The sequence below is a fragment of the Staurois parvus genome, unplaced genomic scaffold (genome assembly GCF_062004578.1).
Source record: "Staurois parvus isolate SC_StPar_1 unplaced genomic scaffold, SC_StPar_1.0 ptg000017l, whole genome shotgun sequence".
NCBI classification, from domain to species: Eukaryota; Metazoa; Chordata; class Amphibia; order Anura; family Ranidae; genus Staurois; species Staurois parvus.
The window spans coordinates 19956648-19977999 of NW_028317813.1; the positions used below are offsets into that span (position 1 = coordinate 19956648).

At 42.8% G+C, this 21352-nt stretch overlaps 1 protein-coding gene across 1 annotated transcript in view; it reads left to right on the top strand.

The window, feature by feature from the left end:
- SHMT2 (serine hydroxymethyltransferase 2) overlaps positions 1-19141 on the top strand; it is a 117706-nt gene extending 98565 nt beyond the window's left edge. Inside the window, exons 9-12 of the mRNA XM_089681166.1 lie at positions 9234-9333; positions 10353-10508; positions 14994-15101; positions 18576-19141. Of these exons, the coding sequence (XP_089537292.1) occupies positions 9234-9333; positions 10353-10508; positions 14994-15101; positions 18576-18703 (492 nt within the window). The 3' untranslated portion in view covers positions 18704-19141. The remainder of the gene's footprint in view (positions 1-9233; positions 9334-10352; positions 10509-14993; positions 15102-18575) is intronic.
- The last annotated feature ends 2211 nt before the right edge of the window (positions 19142-21352 follow it).

Sequence of the window (21352 nt, forward strand, 5' to 3'; positions counted from 1 at the left end):
GTGTATTCATTCGTTTTGCTGCCCTAGGCAACACAAGAATCTGGGCGCCCAGCACCCCCACCCCTCCCATCACCACCACCCTCCGCCAATACCCAATCAGTCGCTCCATCTCCTGGTAGATGGAGGCTGCCAGACCAGAGACCCACTCTGACATCGAGACCCTGGCTTCCTGACACACCAATCCATCCTGCAGCTTCATCAACATAACTGACCGGGACCGCCACTTGATCCCAACCCCCTGCTCTGCTGCCAGCACTTTATCACCCCCCATTTGCTCCCCTCCGCCGCCGCTGCCAACACCCAATTAAAAGCACTTATCTGCAAAAGATCCGGCGGCCATTCCTGCACCCTTCAGCAGCGCACAGCCTGCTTACTAGGTCCCCATCTCTGCCACGCCCTGAATTACTACTCCAAGAAAACTCCTTGTTTGCCTCACGGTAAATACGCCGCTGGGTCTAATGCACCTGTCAATATATTCTAAAATCTCTCAGAAGTGTCTTAACTGTTGGCATCAACACAAGCCCAACCATGCAATGCATGAACTGGTACTGATCCATGATGTGCACATTGTTAGCTCAGTTTGATGAAATATTGCAGCGTGGGACTTTGAGAAGTCACTAGAAAAATTATTTTTATTAACACATGTAGTAGGAGCACTCATTTCCCATGCATGTTCTGTTTTCTTTGCCCGTGTCTTTGCAGAGGCCTAGTGAGTTGTTTTTTTTAAACTCTTTATGCTGTAATGTAGAGATATGGAAACTAATCTCAAATATTCTGGATTCCCTTGAAGATCCCTAGATTCCTTGTATATTGTGATCAGTGATTTGTGGAATGGCCTGCTGCTACTACACGTGCTTTACATTGCAGACACACAGGAGTCTTTCTGTAAGCCTTTTCCTTGTTAAATGGAATTACAGTTTTCCTGTGTGTAGAACACCTGCTGGCTGATAACCACAGAGCAGGTGATTCCAACAGGAAACGCAGTTATTAATCAAAATGTGACAGCGCTGTGGAATACTGCAAAACAAAATAACCGAGGCACCTTGTGAAATCACTAATTGCGGACTGTCTGTACAAATGGAGCTCTGATGCATAAATGAGGGGGAGGATTTTCTGCAAGCAGTTAATAGCTGCAAAACACAAAGATTAAATTGAAAAACACCAGGGGCCCGTAGCTTAAATTGTAAGTTCACCCTTGCAGCTCAAAAATGAAAGACTTTGACCTGTCTTATGTGCTGATATATTTCCCACCGAAATATGCTTTTCTTTATCGACCATTAAAGGACACAGGAATGTTAGGAGTTCTTAAACAATCCGGTTATACTGCCGAGTTCTGGAGGTTGGCAAACTGGTATACAAAAACCAATAAACTAACCCCCGTGTATGTCTGCAAATGTCATGGTTCAGTTATTTGCTCCTGTCCTAGAAGGTTGGGCATCTTTTTCCTTTGTTCTGCTGAGAAGATCTGTGTATTTTTGCTAGACTTTTTATTCTTATTTTTTAGGTTAATGTTCCCTTCAGTCAGGGTACTTGGTACACCATATATACTGTTGTATATATGTGTATATTTATTATTCTTAAGTGACTTTAATCAAGATTTAAAATTCTGACATGGACATGTTGGACTCACTTCCTATCTACTGAGACTTATCATGGCTTAATGAAGGAATAAGCGAGAAGATTTGGTAAACTGGAGAACCTCTAGAACTTTCACCCCAGGAATAATTCCTTTACTGGACTTTAAAGAGATTATAACCTTAATTTAAGACAGCATCTGTTATAACCAGGCCGATACTATGTGATGTGATTGGTTTAGTTATACTTATTTAATTCTAATCCCCAACTCCCCCCCCCCCCCCCTTTTTTTTTTTTTTTTTTTTTTTTTCTCTCTCCCCCTATTTATATGTCTTCCTTGTCCCACTCCTCCTCACTCTGATATTACTTCCCATACTCCTTTTCCATTTCCACTCGAGTCTCTTTCTTTTCTTTTCTTTCTCGTTTTAGCAACCCTTTTTCTCATATTCTAAATAGCAATATTATTTACAAGGATCAGAACACTTCTAGATGTACAAGTGTGATAATACTTTAGAAAACTAACCCACGATTTTTGGATACGGATATAGCAGACATATGTGCCTTGAGATAATACGTTTGTCTTGCGCCTCATAGTCTTGCTGCTTGAGCTCTCTCTACATAGAGACTAATGTATACCATATTTATCGAACATTACAGATGGTAAATATTATTACTATGGTTATACTTTTTGCATATGCTTTATTGTGGGAATTGGATACATGTTGCTCTAAAATATATTCTAACGTCCTATTCCCGTCTGCGATACGGGAGAACATATATGAAGATGTGCACGGACTGCGATCCGTATCTGTCTATGATCTGTTTTGTCTTTCTTACTTCAATAAAACTTTTTTGAATTAAGATTTAAAATTCTGTTTAAGCTAGTTTCTATGTAGTAGCAATCGTGATCAGCATATCCTCAGCAACAGCTTTGGTGGCCATACTTGTTGGGCTGGAAGATTGCAGGCCTAGTCTGGAATTTGACCTTCAAGCACTGGACTGTGCATTGTGGCACTTTCTAAACTTTTGTGTTCTGTTAATTGGCTGTGGAGCACTCTCCAGGTCCAGAGCCATTGCACAGCCTCTGATGTGACCTAGATTCTGAGGATTTATATTGAGTAAGGCCGGCTGGGCTGAAGCATCTGGTGTAAGTTCAGTGCTGGATGCCATTTTAAGATTACTTTTACCGTCATCCTACTGCAGTAACAAATCAAGCTGAGGGAACTTGGCACAGACATCATCCACTAGGTGACATTGTGTGTGTGCTCTGTGCTTTTTTTTTTTCCTGCCATGCAACTTAGAGTAATCACCATCCTGCTACTGATCCTGATTTTGAAGCGCCTCATGGATCATCCAGTCTCTGGTCTCATTCCGTTGCTCCACCAGCAGCGACTGTCACCTTTGGCTGCATCTGACCCTCCAGCTGCTTGGGTATGCAAGTCTGCAAGGTCTTGCACCGCTTTGGGCCTGCTTGCTTACACTATACGGTGCAACATGCCTTTTCAAAGACCCACATTGGACAGTCCCGCTGCAACGAGTGACCTCCGCTCATACTCTACTGCAGTGGTTCTCAACCTTTCTAATGCCGCGACCCCTTAATACAGTTCCTCATGTTGTGGTGACCCCCAACCATAAAATTATTTTCGTTGCTACTTCATAACTGTAATTTTGCAGTGGGAGGAATAGTGCCCCATCATTGGTATCAGTGGGAGGAATAGTGCCACGTCATTGGTGTCAGTGGGAGGAATAGTGTCCCATCATTGATATCAGTGGGAGGAATAGTGCCCCATCACTGATGTCAATGGGAGGAATAGTGCCCCATCATTGGTATCAGTGGTAGGAATAGTGCCCCCATCATTGGTGTCAGTGGGAGGAATAGTGCCCCATCATTGGTATCAGTGGTAGGAATAGTGCCCCCATCATTGGTGTCAGTGGTAGGAATAGTGCCCCATCATTGGTGTCAGTGGGAGGAATAGTGCCCCATCATTGGTGTCAGTGGGAGGAATAGTGCCCCATCGTTGGTGTCAGTGGGAGGAATAGTGCCCCATCGTTGGTGTCAGTGGGGGGAGGAATAGTGCCCCATCGTTGGTGTCAATGGGAGGAATAGTGCCCCATCATAGGTGTCAGTGGGGGGAATAGTGCCCCATCATTGGTGTCAGTGGGGGGAATAGTTCCCCATCATTGGTGTCAGTGGGGGGAATAGTGCCCCATCATTGGTGTCAGTGGGGGGAATAGTGCCCCATCATTGGTGTCAGTGGGGGGAATAGTGCCCCATCATTGGTGTCAGTGGGAGGAATAGTGCCCCATCACTGGTGTCAGTGGGAGGAATAGTGTCCCATCACTGGTGTCAGTGGGAGGAATAGTGTCCCATCACTGGTGTCAGTGGGAGGAATAGTGCCCCATCACTGGTGTCAGTGGGAGGAATAGTGCCCCATCACTGGTGTCAGTGGGAGGAATAGTGCCCCATCATTGGTGTCAGTGGGGGGAATACGGCCCCATTATTGGTGTCAGTGGGAGGAATAGTGCCCCATCATTGGTGTCAGTGGGAGGAATAGTGCCCCATCATTGGTATCAGTGGGAGGAATAGTGCCCCCATCATTGGTGTCAGTGGGAGGAATAGTGCCCCATCGTTGGTATCAGAGGGAAGTATAGTGCCCCATCGTTGGTGTCAGTGGGAGGAATAGTGCCCCATCGTTGGTGTCAGTGGGAGGAATAGTGCCCCATCGTTGGTGTCAGTGGGAGGAATAGTGCCCCATCGTTGGTGTCAGTGGGGGGAGGAATAGTGCCCCATCGTTGGTGTCAGTGGGGGGAGGAATAGTGCCCCATCGTTGGTGTCAGTGGGGGGAGGAATAGTGCCCCATCGTTGGTGTCAGTGGGAGGAATAGTGCCCCATCATAGGTGTCAGTGGGGGGAATAGTGCCCCATCATTGGTGTCAGTGGGGGGAATAGTGCCCCATCATTGGTGTCAGTGGGGGGAATAGTGCCCCATCATTGGTGTCAGTGGGGGGAATAGTGCCCCATCATTGGTGTCAGTGGGGGGAATAGTGCCCCATCACTGGTGTCAGTGGGAGGAATAGTGTCCCATCACTGGTGTCAGTGGGAGGAAAAGTGCCCCATCATTGGTGTCAGTGGGAGGAATAGTGCCCCATCACTGGTGTCAGTGGGAGGAATAGTGCCCCATCATTGGTGTCAGTGGGGGGAATACGGCCCCATTATTGGTGTCAGTGGGAGGAATAGTGCCCCATCATTGGTGTCAGTGGGAGGAATAGTGCCCCATCATTGGTATCAGTGGGAGGAATAGTGCCCCATCGTTGGCATCAGGGGGAGCAATAGTGCCCCAACATTGGTGTCAGTGGGAGGAATAGTGCCCCGTCATTGGTGTCAGTGGGAGGAATAGTGCCCCATCATTGGTATCAGAGGGAAGTATAGTGCCCCATCGTTGGTGTCAGTGGGAGGAATAGTGCCCCATCGTTGGTGTCAGTGGGAGGAATAGTGCCCCATCGTTGGTGTCAGTGGGAGGAATAGTGCCCCATCGTTGGTGTCAGTGGGAGGAATAGTGCCCCATCGTTGGTGTCAGTGGGAGGAATAGTGCCCCATCGTTGGTGTCAGTGGGGGGAGGAATAGTGCCCCATCGTTGGTGTCAATGGGAGGAATAGTGCCCCATCATAGGTGTCAGTGGGGGGAATAGTGCCCCATCATTGGTGTCAGTGGGGGGAATAGTGCCCCATCATTGGTGTCAGTGGGGGGAATAGTGCCCCATCATTGGTGTCAGTGGGGGGAATAGTGCCCCATCATTGGTGTCAGTGGGGGGGAATAGTGCCCCATCACTGGTGTCAGTGGGAGGAATAGTGTCCCATCACTGGTGTCAGTGGGAGGAAAAGTGCCCCATCATTGGTGTCAGTGGGAGGAATAGTGCCCCATCACTGGTGTCAGTGGGAGGAATAGTGCCCCATCATTGGTGTCAGTGGGGGGAATACGGCCCCATTATTGGTGTCAGTGGGAGGAATAGTGCCCCATCATTGGTGTCAGTGGGAGGAATAGTGCCCCATCATTGGTATCAGTGGGAGGAATAGTGCCCCATCGTTGGCATCAGGGGGAGCAATAGTGCCCCAACATTGGTGTCAGTGGGAGGAATAGTGCCCCGTCATTGGTGTCAGTGGGAGGAATAGTGCCCCATCGTTGGTGTCAGTGGGAGGAATAGTGCCCCATCGTTGGTGTCAGTGGGAGGAATAGTGCCCCATCGTTGGTGTCAGTGGGAGGAATAGTGCCCCATCGTTGGTGTCAGTGGGGGGAGGAATAGTGCCCCATCGTTGGTGTCAGTGGGAGGAATAGTGCCCCATCATAGGTGTCAGTGGGGGGAATAGTGCCCCATCATTGGTGTCAGTGGGGGGAATAGTGCCCCATCATTGGTGTCAGTGGGGGGAATAGTGCCCCATCATTGGTGTCAGTGGGGGGAATAGTGCCCCATCATTGGTGTCAGTGGGGGGAATAGTGCCCCATCATTGGTGTCAGTGGGAGGAATAGTGCCCCATCACTGGTGTCAGTGGGAGGAATAGTGTCCCATCACTGGTGTCAGTGGGAGGAATAGTGTCCCATCACTGGTGTCAGTGGGAGGAATAGTGCCCCATCACTGGTGTCAGTGGGAGGAATAGTGCCCCATCACTGGTGTCAGTGGGAGGAATAGTGCCCCATCATTGGTGTCAGTGGGGGGAATACGGCCCCATTATTGGTGTCAGTGGGAGGAATAGTGCCCCATCATTGGTGTCAGTGGGAGGAATAGTGCCCCATCATTGGTATCAGTGGGAGGAATAGTGCCCCCATCATTGGTGTCAGTGGGAGGAATAGTGCCCCATCGTTGGTATCAGAGGGAAGTATAGTGCCCCATCGTTGGTGTCAGTGGGAGGAATAGTGCCCCATCGTTGGTGTCAGTGGGAGGAATAGTGCCCCATCGTTGGTGTCAGTGGGGGGAGGAATAGTGCCCCATCGTTGGTGTCAGTGGGGGGAGGAATAGTGCCCCATCGTTGGTGTCAGTGGGGGGAGGAATAGTGCCCCATCGTTGGTGTCAGTGGGGGGAGGAATAGTGCCCCATCGTTGGTGTCAATGGGAGGAATAGTGCCCCATCATAGGTGTCAGTGGGGGGAATAGTGCCCCATCATTGGTGTCAGTGGGGGGAATAGTGCCCCATCATTGGTGTCAGTGGGGGGAATAGTGCCCCATCATTGGTGTCAGTGGGGGGAATAGTGCCCCATCATTGGTGTCAGTGGGGGGAATAGTGCCCCATCACTGGTGTCAGTGGGAGGAATAGTGTCCCATCACTGGTGTCAGTGGGAGGAAAAGTGCCCCATCATTGGTGTCAGTGGGAGGAATAGTGCCCCATCACTGGTGTCAGTGGGAGGAATAGTGCCCCATCATTGGTGTCAGTGGGGGGAATACGGCCCCATTATTGGTGTCAGTGGGAGGAATAGTGCCCCATCATTGGTGTCAGTGGGAGGAATAGTGCCCCATCATTGGTATCAGTGGGAGGAATAGTGCCCCATCGTTGGCATCAGGGGGAGCAATAGTGCCCCAACATTGGTGTCAGTGGGAGGAATAGTGCCCCGTCATTGGTGTCAGTGGGAGGAATAGTGCCCCATCATTGGTATCAGAGGGAAGTATAGTGCCCCATCGTTGGTGTCAGTGGGAGGAATAGTGCCCCATCGTTGGTGTCAGTGGGAGGAATAGTGCCCCATCGTTGGTGTCAGTGGGAGGAATAGTGCCCCATCGTTGGTGTCAGTGGGAGGAATAGTGCCCCATCGTTGGTGTCAGTGGGGGGAGGAATAGTGCCCCATCGTTGGTGTCAATGGGAGGAATAGTGCCCCATCATAGGTGTCAGTGGGGGGAATAGTGCCCCATCATTGGTGTCAGTGGGGGGAATAGTGCCCCATCATTGGTGTCAGTGGGGGGAATAGTGCCCCATCATTGGTGTCAGTGGGGGGAATAGTGCCCCATCATTGGTGTCAGTGGGGGGGAATAGTGCCCCATCACTGGTGTCAGTGGGAGGAATAGTGTCCCATCACTGGTGTCAGTGGGAGGAAAAGTGCCCCATCATTGGTGTCAGTGGGAGGAATAGTGCCCCATCACTGGTGTCAGTGGGAGGAATAGTGCCCCATCATTGGTGTCAGTGGGGGGAATACGGCCCCATTATTGGTGTCAGTGGGAGGAATAGTGCCCCATCATTGGTGTCAGTGGGAGGAATAGTGCCCCATCATTGGTATCAGTGGGAGGAATAGTGCCCCATCGTTGGCATCAGGGGGAGCAATAGTGCCCCAACATTGGTGTCAGTGGGAGGAATAGTGCCCCATCATTGGTAATAGTGACACCAATGATTGGGCACTATTCCTCCCACTGACACCAATGATACTTACCTTGCTGACCCCTGCTCCAGCCTGGGCTCGCTCCCTCCCTCTCCCATGGTACAAACACTTACCAGTCAGATGGCTTCCTTCTCCGGCCGCTTTCCTCCTCTTCACTCGCTCGTGCTTCGCGGTGCCGCTCGGCTCCTCCTTTCCAAGCTCCACCTCCTCGCCGGTGATTGGCCGCCTGTGTGCCTCTCTTGAGCTACAGTTCCGGCGGCCAATCACCGACGAGGAAGGATTGATCCCGGGGGTGTGTCCAGATGACAGAGACGGCATGTCATCCCGCCCACACCTGCAAACGGATCAAAGAGCGGTGTCTCGGTTCCTAAGGCCATCGGAAATATGTGTTTTCCGATGGTCTTAGGCGACCCCTGGGAAAGTGTCGTTCGACCCCCAAAGGGGTCGCGACCCCCAGGTTGAGAACCGCTGCTCTACTGGTTCCAGGGGCAATTTCTTTGTATCCTCAAAAGGAGGAGATGCCTGTAACCTAGGTTCTGGGACCCCTATTACTATAAGATCATTAGAGTCTTCTATAGCTCTTCCGGTATGGTATACTTTGCTATGCATATGGATTATCTATAAAATCGTATGTGTAAATGTTTTGTGTGTGTCAATGAATGATACATTTTGAACAATTGGTGTTTATTGTTAGTTTAAAATGGCACCTTAAAAAGCTGCTTTGTTTCAATTTTTAAATGGTGTCTGTAGGGATGTGGTGCTGCTGAATGTTCACCAATCCAATCAAGACTGTATGTGAGCATGTTCCACATGATTTAGATTCCATTTAATTTAGGCTACTCTGGTCAAATAACGTGATCCAGGTGTCCTGTGTCAGCGCCGGCTGTAGGAGAGAGGAGTGAATGTTGACCACAGATGGGCAAAATTAGCATAAAGTAATGTCATCACTCTAGGCATTACTAGCCATTGTTAAGCCGTCTCCCCTGCTGCTGCAGGGTGACACAGGGGATCATGTAACTGGATCAGAACAGGCTGAAAATTGGTAAGTATATACAGCATTCTTAGACAGGTTAGTCAGCATAGGTTTTAGGTGTGGGGATTGAGCATTTTTAAAACTGGTTAGGTTTATCCAAAAATTCTACTTTAAATTATAGTTTGAAAGTATTATGAAGGTGAATTGGCTCTTTAGGAGTTTAAGATATTTGTATAATAATAGACTGAGGATTTAAACATAACCCATACAGTGATGCATTATTGTTTGTCCAGAGTGTTGATTGTTCACCGAACTATTCTTTTAATCCACAGGCTAATTCTCCAATGTTCCATGAATATGCACTGCAGGTCCTAAAAAATGCTAAGGCAATGGCCTCTTCCCTACTTAAGAAGGGTTACACACTTGTCTCAGGTATTTTATAATAATTTTATAATGAATGCTGTATTTTTGGAAATGTTATAAAAGAATGATTGAAGACATGCTATACTGGCTGTATGAAATTTATAAATTATGTTTTTTAAACTGATGTATATATTATACATACAAACATACACAGTATGTGATTATAAAAAATAATTCCAGGATGTATCAATGACACAGGACCCACAGAGAATTGATTTTTTAGGGGACAATGCACAGCAGAACTAGGCAGATAGGTTTACTTCCACACTCTATTGGGACCAATCTGAAAAAAAAAGGCAGGAGACTGGTGGGGAAAAGGGTTGTTGCTCTTATAAATCATTTAATTTTGTAAATTTATACAACACATTTCTTCAACAATGCAGCTAATAGAAAGATTGAGCCTTCTCCTTGATAGAAATTTAAGAAAAAAGGTATCCTGACCAGGATGAATTTATTTTTTAGTCCAGACCTTGAAAAAAGGAAAACTGTTTGTTTTATGACAGTTTTTTTTTGCCATAAATTTTATTTATACAGAAGAAAATAAATCACTGTGAGACCGGTGGCAAGTTTATTATCACAATGAGGATTAAAAATATGCATCTTGATTCCATCAGTAATGATTAGTCACATTGCTGATGAATTTTACTGGAGACAGGATTTCTAAGAAAAGCACCATATTCACATTTAAAGTACAACTCCAGGCCTACATCTATTTACACAGTAAAAATACATGTTTACTGTTTTTACATGCTGTAATAGTTGTAATTCTGTTCAGATGATCTTGTGATTTACCAGTTTGGAACGCAGTATAGTCAGGAAGATCAATGCTGTTGTGTAATTCAATATATATTAAAAAATAAAGAAAAAAATATATTTTTATAAACCCAAGCATTGCTTATTACCCACATTGACCTAGATATCTACAAACAATATGCAAATACGTGATGACATGATGGTTTTGTCTTTTCTGACCTTGTTTTAGGCATACTTCTTGAGTATTGGCTTTCATAACCTCATTGCCTTTTCAGGAGGAACAGATAACCACCTTGTGCTAGTAGACCTGAGGCCTAAAGGTATGGATGGAGCACGAGCTGAGAGGGTGCTTGAGCTTGTATCTATAACTGCCAACAAGAACACCTGCCCTGGGGATAAGAGTGCTCTGACTCCTGGAGGCCTGCGATTAGGTAAGTCTCCTTTTATTGGGTGGTCAATTTTTTTCTTTTGAAGACATTTTTGTGTCACTTTCAGTGTCCTCGCCAAAGGGGGCCACCTAAGGTGCTTGAGATTCCAGTATTTTCATGCGGGCGGAAGGCACGGGCACACCTTCCAGCCGGCAGTTTGTTAAAGGCTGAAGGTTGCTATGACTGGATGGTGCACTGAGTGGTAGTAACGTTTAGGGCAGTATTTCCCCAGGGACGAATGCCTGTAATGCAAGAATTCTGGAGATGTATTTTGAAGACCGCATAAGGTTTGCTTCGGTCACTGGTTCAGTAGCCTGCTTGGCCGGAGGAGGTCTAGAGCCGCCTTGAAAAAGTTATCCGAGCAGAGTGGAATTCGTACTTACTCCAGAGTCCTGCACCTCACCACTTCACCTCCGCACCTATAAACTGTTGTGTAAAAATCTCACTTTTGGCTTCTCCAAGAAACATAATCCAACCCAGAAGTTTTTGCCCAAGACTGAAATAATATGGTGCTTTTTTCATTTCAAATAATATATGTTGAGAGAAAATATACCTGTAGAGCTGTATTTGAGTTTTGTCTGTGGACATATTTCTTTAAAATATGTACAGCGAGCGCTCAATATATGTAAAATATTGTATATAAAAATAAATACATTAAATAACCAGCTGCAAATTGCACCGACATAGGATATCAAACTAACCTAGTAAAAGTTTATATATATATATATATATATATATATATATATATATATATATAAAAAGGTGCAACGCTAAAATATAACAATATATGTTAAAACCCGTACAATAAAACTTCCAGATGAATATGGCGGTTATTAAGGCGCACAAATGAGAAATAATATTGCACAGTCTAATGAGTAGAGATGTGTGGAAAGAAGTGCAGGCTTGACTCAGATAGGTCAGCAATACAAGTGGTTAAACGTCAACTTCATAGGTAATTTCCATAATAATAATCCTTGTGATGTGACTCTGTGCAGCATTGTATAAAATGCGCACTCACCAAATGCACATAGGTTATGCGCATTGAACCAATATGACTCTGTAGGGGCCCCTTTAAATGGAACAGCCAGCCAGCTTGGAGCAAGGATCCCTCATCTGGACACCAGCTTCACATGCAGCCTCGCTTCCTCTGGGGGTCTCTAAGAGCAGTTAGCTCAGAGCCAGACAATATATGAAAAAGCCATATAGTGTAGTACTTCTTAAAAAGTATTCAATTATTATAGGATTACCATCCAAAAGCATTCCATACAAATTTCCAAAATAAGTAAAGTGAATATAGTGCACATATAATTTCCTCTGGCTGCTCAGCCACTCTCCAAAATGGTCCTCCGTGCAGCTATGGCAGTGTGACGTCATTATGTTAGGGCTCCTCCTTGACGCGTTTTGTGCAAGAGTACGCTTTCAAAAGGGGTGTGCCTACCGTCGGACATCTGATTCACCCTCTATATACAATCAGTGCATCCGCGCATGCGCAGTGTGCGGGTGCCATTTTATCGGAGTGTTAGGGACAAAAATACCAGAGCGTGTGCGCACACAGCCAGATTCCGGACACCGGCAATCTGTTCACAGCTGCTGCTATTCAGCTCATCACGAACTGATAAACAGTATTGATTATGCAGATATTAGCATGCCTAGAACAACTTCTAAAAATGGGGAACAACCATGGCAATAGTGATATTACTATAATATAAATATAAATACCATTCTTGAAAAGTGGGGCAGCAGCAAATGATCGCTCATTATGATTGGACATTACAATGTATATTTCTTTACTGAAAAAAAGTGGGTATATAAAAAAAGCAACAAACATTATATATCCCCAGAAAAAATATATATATAGGGGAAATAAAAGAAAAAGATATATGAAAATGTACTAAAATTAAAAAACTAATAAAAAGGCTATGAATAAAATTACGTAAAGGGAGAAATAAAAGAAAAAGAATCTCCCCTCAAAATAATGTTCGGTCCGGCAGCCATTTTGGAGAGTGGCTGAGCAGCCACAGGAGGTTATATGTGCACTATATTCACTTTACTTATTTTGGAAATTTGTATGGAATGCTTTTGGATGGTAATCCCATAATAAATGAATACTTTTTAAGAAGTACTACACTATACGGCTTTTTCATATATTGCCTGGCTCTGAGCTAACTGCTCCTAGAGATGCCCAGAGGAAGCCTGGCTGCATGTGAAGCTGGTGTCCAGATGAGGGATCCTTGCTCCAAGCTGGCTGGCTGTTTCATTTAAAGGGGCCCCTACAGAGTCTTATTGGTTCAATGCGCATAACCTATGTGCATTTGGTGAGTGCGCATTTTATACAATGCTGCATGGAGTCACATCACGAGGATTATTATTATGGAAATTACCTATGAAGTTGAAGTTTAACCACTTGTATTGCTGACCTATCCGAGTCAAGCCTGCACTTCTTTCCACACATCTCTACTCATTAGACTGTGCAATATTATTTCTCATTTGTGCGCCTTAATAAGCGCCATATTCATCTGGAAGTTTTATTGTACTGAGTTTTAATATATATTTTTTAGCGCTGCACCTTTTTATATATATATGTACATATTTCTTTGTTTACCTTTTTCTTATTGTAAGCAAAAATACTGAAAGACTTGTGATAGTAAAAATAGGAAGGGGTAAAATAACTGAATGAAATGCTGTGATTTATTTCTAGAATAGTTTTTAAACTAGATCCCTCTTCAGTAGTTCAGAAAGTAGTTTTCAAGACTTTAGCACTTCACTCTTCTAAATGTTAAAAGAGCATCATTGTTTTCAATGTAAAATTATCAGTGAACTGATGTTATCTAGGAAATAATATAGACATGTGCCAAGATCAGAAAGTGTACTCTAGCCATAATTATCAGGATTGGTGTAGTAGGGCATGAACAAGTAAATACAGCCTTTTGTATGATATGATGCTTTGCAACCTCACTTTCACGTTCCAGTGATTGTTGAGGTGGTATGGTCCGTGGACCATGGTGCTCACTGGTGTTCATTGTTACAAGCTCAGATTAAGGGCCAATTACACCATAAGAGCACTGGTAGTTGAAGGGGTTTAGCTAGCTGAATAGATACGTTTTAATGCTAAGACACCACAATTACAATTCAAGACACTCAGCTAGTAGGCAGTGCTCTTTTCGTCAGTTTAAATGCATTTTTTTACTCTACTTTTCAAAATTCAAACACGGTTTTGAAGTGTGTATACAGCACTAGGTAACTTGAATTTTAAAATGCAGGATGACCTTGAAAATGAAGTGCAGGTCAGGTCAGTGGAAGAAGAGATCTATCATGAAGCTGTGCAGATGTAGAAAACATCCACCTGGGCCTTGTTCAATCAATAGACAATAAAAGAAAGGTCCTGCAGCAAAGCTATGTAATGTGCCAGAGCCCTGGAAGAATGAGGATAGGGGGCAGAAGGCACATTTTCCTGTGTCTCTCTGGATGATTTGATTCCGTTTGTTTCTATATATTATTACATGTTGAGGGAAATCATACAAAATTATATAGTTGGTCAGGTGGAAAAAAAAAACACTGTCAGTTTAATCAAAAGGGCAAAAAAAAAACGTAATCACCCTTGCTTCCTCGGAACCATTACCCCACAGTTGACTAGAGAAAGGCAAACACCCTTATAAAGCATGGTTCAATTTGCTTCAACAGGAAGAAAATCCTTACAGATCCATAAAAGACAAATATATGGCATATATCAATAGTCTACAGTGTTATTTCTTATAAATGTTAATGAATATATTAAAAAAATTATTATTTATTTTTATTATACAGGATTTATATAGCGCCAACAGTTTGCTCAGCGCTTTATTTAAGGAATCTACTGGTTTAAATTGCGGCTACAAAGCAGAAGGACTCTGCTACTGATCCAAATCCATGTTTGCTTTCTATAAAATAACATATAACTAAAACAATATGAACGTGCAAATACATTTTTTAATACTAAAAGCTAGCAGCCACTTTCCCTCAACCCCAGCATCAATACCCACCCTAAAATATTCTATAATATAGTTTCCTGCCATCTGAATTGCCCTATCCAGTAATGCCTTATTTTCAAACAAAAATGTTTTTGGTGAGACAGCTAGTCTACAGACAAGGCATGACCATAGAAAGGAATGTCAGTCCTCGGCATGTATTCAGTGTGTTTACCAGGTGACTGGTTGACTTCTAAAGCCAATCCTGGACAAGTGACTAGCGCATGCTATAGGCTTTATTATTGGAAGTTAGCATTTCTGGGGCGAAAGCAGCTTTGGATGGGGTTAGCATGCTTGTGAAAAATGGCTGGCTGTGTTCCAACATCAGGGCAGCCCATTTTGTGAACCTTACTGATGCTTAATATAAAAGTACAGCTGCCTTTTGACACTTTATATGTTTTTATACCATATGTCAGAAGTCCGCAAACCATTTACCATTGAGATCTTGGATTACACATTTTCACTGCTTTTATTTTCTTAAAAGGTGCCCCTGCACTTACATCCCGCAATTTCAGCGAGACCGACTTTGAGAAAGTGGTTGACTTTATTGATGAAGGCATTCAGATTGGACTCGATGTGAAGAGCAAAACATGTGAGTAGCACTGGAGTGAAAGAATAGGCTTATGATTCACCTTTTACTCAATATATTGACAGCTAAACCCTGTACTGTAAAATACACTAGTGCAGTGATCTTACACTATGGGACAGGGGACGTATTTTTGATGGGTCGCCATTTTACACTGTAGCCTAGTTTGTCCAAGTGTAAAATATGTGGCTAATGCATTCCTGATTTATTGTGGACATTTTATGTTTTTATATGTACCTGGAGTTCTTCTTTAACTACTTTTTGTATATGTATGGGCATTTCTATTGGAACAATGCCCAGGAATCTATTTTCTATTTTGAATTCTAAATATTTGTTTTATATGTTTGCTTTTCACATCGTTCTTAAGTACTGAGGCCCATATACTGTGAATGGGCCTTCCCCCCCCCCCCCCCCCCCACAGCATCTCTAGCCTCCAGGTTCTTGCATGCAGGCAGCCCATTGAAGTTTATTGGAACAAAGAATGAGAACCCTGAAAACCCTACTCTTCAAAGAATCCTATTCTGCATCTAATTAATGCACTGTTTTTACTTTCTCCATCAGCTCATCCCCCACAGCTTTTGTATCACTTAACCCTCCCTATTAGATTGTAAGCTCTAATGACCAGGGCCCTCTGATTCCTCTTGTACCAAATTGTATAGTAACTGTAATGTCTGCCTTCATTTTGTAAAGCGCTGCACAAACTGTTGGCACTATATAAATTCTGTATACTAATGTATAATAATAATTAACTTGGAGGGGACATGAGTCTGAACCCGCTTGAGCTATCCTGCCCAGAAGCAAATCAAACCCAACTGCCAATTCTAAGCAGAGGAACCGCACAGCAGCATGTATACAAGGAGCATGTGTCGGAACCTGTCTGACCTTATCCCTAATTAGGTGCAGCATCTGCAGGGATGAAGCTGCTTGTCCTAATGTGATAGGTGTGGTGTGCTGGTAAGGGGTCCCCGAACACAAACTTAGAATTTGGGGCTACGCACCTGTACGCCTGTCACATTAAGACAAGCAACTGTGTCCGTGCAGAGCTGCATCCTAATAGGCTTCAATGGGCTGCCTGCATGCAGCACCTGGAGGCTGGAGATGACAGAAAAATCCCATTCACAGTGTACGGCCCTCAGTGCCAGCTCAAACAAGGACTTTCACTTTTCTTACCAAAGGAGAGAACTTTGAGAAAAACCGTGTACTTGAATCGAAACAAAATACATTTACTGTTTTTGTGCTTTTTTTAAAAAATGTTTAATACTATGATACCGCCATTGTTATTCGTGTTTATATGGTTTTGATTACATTTTGCTAATACTTTTCTTTGCGCATCCCACTATGGTAATGATTTCCTTCAAATGAAAATGGTTAGGAACCCCTGTACTAGAGAATAGAAAAACTGAAATTTAGTAGGCGGTTGACTGTTGTAATCAATGTAGATACATTTGCTGCTGTTTAGGTAGATTGTATCCAGGGATCTCAGCAGTTTTATTTATTTAATACAGACACACACATGCCTGCATATATACCTAATGATATTAATATTTTACTGCGTCACAAGACACAATTATTATTATTATTATTACTACGAGTTTATATAGCGCCAAAGGGTTTGCTCAGCGCTGTACAATAGGGGGGGACAATACATGGCACAGTACAACAAAGACAGACAGCGTACGAGGGGTAAGAGGGCCCTACTCTTACGAGCTTACAATCTAGGAGGGAGGGGGTAAAGGTACAGTAGGAAGTGGCTGGGGGGGATGAAGTGGTAGGAGGAATGAGGGAGGATGGCCGTTAGGTGAGGGTGGGGTAGGCTTCCCTGAATTACTTTATAATGCTATCTGCTTCATAGGCTTGGTAGCATTGCAGCGTTAATATCTATCTTCTAGCTCTGAGTGGCTTTTATGAGAACGAAAATTGAATGCTCTGAGTTGAAGAACTTCTTCAACTGGCTCTAAGCGAAACGCGTTTTTGTCCAGCCGGTGACTGCTGAGTTTCTTCAGTTCACTGGAAAACCACTTCCTCACTGTTAAAGATAACAAACTTTGCTCTGTGGGAAACCAAACATACACTAATTGCAGAGCCTTTTCATGTGGAATCCAGAAACTAAGAAGCTGAATTCAATTTTTGTTTTTTAATTGTCATTATTCTAATCCTGTAGAGCAGGGTAAATCAGTTGTAGTCTAAGGTGTACTGATATAGTATTTCCAGCTAGGGTTGTAAATATATAGATTTTGTCTTTATCTACTGTGAGTGCTTTTTGACCCATATACTGTATTGTATACTTGGTGTGAAAAGCTGTATAATACCCAATGAAAAGCCTCAGTTCTCTTTATAACACTTGCGATAGTATACTGAAATGACCCTTTAATTTAGAAGGTCTTTTACCCCCAGAACTTAAGTGTCTAATGGAAGAACTGTCTGTTTTGTCTAAAGTTAGAAATCTTATCTAGTTTTATACACTTTAAAACCCAACTCTAGTTTAATTAGATAAAGAAAAAAAAAGGTTGCCCACAATTATAAAAGCCGTTCTTGCTGCAATCCTCACCTTCTGACTTTCACTGCCCCCCTCCCAGGCTTTTCTCTCTAAAGTCCAGCACAGGTGAGCCTTGGGTTGAATGCCATCCCGGTTTAAACCTTAAAGTGTTACTAAACTCACAACAGTAAAATCACTCTGTATATGCTAAAAAGCATGCTTATTATAATCACTGTGGAACCTATGGGGTTAATCCTCTGTATTGTGTAAAAAGGCTGTTTGAGCCTGTCTTTTCTGATCCTTCACTTTCAGTCCCCCAATCCATCTGCTGATAGAACAGAGCCCTAGGAGAAACTCTTGCACATGCTCAGTTTGGTGTGTATGTCTAGAGTGGTTTTCCTTTTTGTGATCGTGCATGTGATCAGCACAGGACCAATCAGCATTGTCTAGACAGAGGGTCAGGGGTCATGCAGCCTCATAGGGCAGTCAGAGGAGAATGAAAACTACTACAAGTTAAACCAGTGCTTTTCTGGGCACTTGATAGAAGTCACTATATACTGCTGGTGAGAAAAGGCAATTGATATTTACTAAAATAATTGCATTTCCGTGCTCTGTGTACTGTTGGAGACCAGACATAGTGAAAGCAGGGTCCTGGGTTTAGTAACACTTTACCTAAGAGACCTCACTATATTTCTTCTTTAATGTGACTATATGCTGCATCTGGATCACCTTATTGGTGAATGGGAATTTGTATTATAAGAAGATTAGCTGCCCAATTATCAGCAAGACAAAGAATCTGCTTGGTTTATTTATTTTTTTCAGTTTTACGTTTTATTTTATTTTGCATTTGCTGTTGTAATCCCTAATTTTCCACTTTGATATTCTTTTGGTTTTAAGAGCTTCATGGCCTTTAGGGAGCCTTAGGCCTTGTGACTTTTTATATTTACAGATTGAGCAGTGTCAATCCCCATTGACCTTTTTGTAATATTTTTTTTTTTTGGCAGCTAAACTCCAAGATTTCAAGAATTTTCTGCTGGAGGACAAGGAAACAGTACAGAAAATTGCAAACCTTCGTCAGCGTGTAGAGAAATTTGCTCGTGCCTTCCCCATGCCAGGATTTGATGAACGCTAGAAACAGATAGACCCTGGGAAGAAAGCTGCTCCATTTTGCCCTATGCAATCTTTTTCTTGTCCATTCTTTTTTCATCCACCTTTTTCATTATTAAAACACTCCTTCATACTTTCCTCCCTGCTTTTTGTGGTGCAGCTACTTCCAACACGACTTGTAAAAGTGACCATGCTCTATACAATCTGATTGTACAATCTCCTTTAGATCTGCTATCAACTGTTTAGTGAAAGGGCCTGCCTAATGTGATATATATTGAATGCATTGTTTAGGTTTGTCCTCATATTACGTAGTTTTTGTAAATCTAAAGGAGATTGTACTATTAGATTGTATAGTGTATGGTGAGCTCAAGTCTCACACATGAATGCGGATTTTACTAACGTAGTAATGGCAGTGAAGATTATAATAACATCTGTAGACTGGTAATAAAAGCAATAACACCCATGGTGTGACTGGATTCACTTACCCCGATATCAGCATGGTATACCAAGTCAGTTCAAAATGAACAAACATTGTTGAATAAATTATCTCTTCTTATATATTCATTTATTGCATATGTAAAATGAAGTAAGCCCGTTTTAATTCAGTAACTTTAAAAATCAGCTTCATCCTGGGAGTCGGGCTATGGGGTCCCCATTCGCATCTGCCACCCCATATAGTGATTGATGCTTGTCACTTGTCTTTAGGTAACTTAAAGTTTGCATCGTATTGATAAGAAATTAAAATGAACACTGGGGCAAGTCTTAGCCAATTGGTAAAGGTCAAAGAGGATGAACTTCCTCTGATATTTATGGCTACCTCAACAAAGGGTCCAGGGCTTTGAATACCTCAGGGTCATTAATCGGGGTTTATATCATTCATTATGGTCACTTCACACCTCTCCTGTTTTTTATGGTGTGGTGTGTGAAACCATGTATTCCAACTCTTGTCCAATAGTCTAAGTACTCTTCCCTCACCTACACCTGTTGTGTGGCATAGTCATGGGATTCTAGGAGCATGGAACAAAGATCCGAACAACTGCGCTTGGGGATGTGCAGATGACAAACTCTGGTTATGATTCCTGTTAACCACTTGAGCTCCAGAGGATTTACCCCCCTTTATGACCAGGCCTCTTTTTGCTACTCGGAGCTGCACTAATTCAACTGATAATTGCGCGGTCATGCAATGCTGCACCCAAACAAAATTTATGTCCTCTTTTTCACACAAATAGAGCTTTCTTTCGGTGTAATTTGATCACCTGTGCGCTTTTTATTTTTCACGCTATAAACAAAAAAAGGCCAAAAATTTTGAAGAAAAACAATATTTTTTACTTTCAGCTCTAAAAAATATATAGTAAACTCAAAGTTGGTTATAAATTTAGGCCAAAATGCATTCTGTTACATGTTTTTGGTAAAAAAAAATCCCAATAAGTGTATATTGATTGCTTTGTGTTATAGCGTCTACAAACTATGGTATAAATACTGCAATTTACGCCGTTTTTCTGCTATACAGCGCTGCACTAGTATAACGGACAATTGCGCGGTCATGCAATACGGTACATAAATTAAATTTACATCCTTTTTTTCCCCCACAAATTGAGCTTTCTTTCGGTGGTATTTGATGGCCTGTGCGGTTTTTATTTCTTGCGCTATTAAAAAAAAAAAAAAGGCTGACAATTTTGAGGGAAAAAAAACAATATTTTGGACTTTTTGCTATAAAACATGTCCAGTAAAAAAAAAATGCAAAAATCAAGTTTAGTCATAAATTTCTGCCAAAATGCATTCTGCGACATGTCTTTGCTAAAAAAAAAAGACCCAATACGTGTAAATTAATTGGTTTACGTGAAAGTTATAGCGTTTACAAATGGCGGGAAAGATACTGGGATTATCTATCACCTCTGGATCAAATTTTCCCACCACAAACTGGGATTCTACAGGATCTTCTTATCACATGGTTTTATTTGGACGTTATACCATATACCTTGTATTACTTTAATCACCACGCTATTGCACGCTGATTATTGTCATTGGTTTATTACATGTCTATATTATTCATAGCGCTGTACCTATACACTGTCTATATATTTTTCTGGAAGGTGTATTGGTTACCTTTTTTTGGTGTTCCAGCTGCTTTTCTGTCATATCATTAACAGTTTTTAAGGTAGCGCTCGCTAGATAATCTATTACACATTTGATATATGTATATTGCATGCACAACTGCACTTTGGACTTTTTAGGAGACCGTGCGCCCTCTTGAAGTAGTTTACATCTATTATCTGTAGGTATATTGTATGCACAATTGCACTTTGGAACTTTTAGGAGAGAGCACATCCACTTTGAAGAAATTGTTCAAATGGACTGATTAAAATCTTGCTTCCTCTTGCTTGTGTGTAGCCAGCTTACAGTACATTTATGGATGGTTTGTAAAAAAAAAAAAATAATAATTGCAGTTACAGCTTACTGAAGACAGCACAGGTAGTTGGATATCTGGGCACAATCATGACCATTTAATGGTGTTTTGAAAGACCGTTTCATAAGCATGTACATTAATATGAGCAGGTGGAGGAGAAATGGTACCAGGCCACTCTGGTGCATATTACAGGGAAAGGAACAGTGACGGGTGACGGCTGAAGATATCCAAACAAGACAATTACTTCTCCCAGTCATTCATTGACAA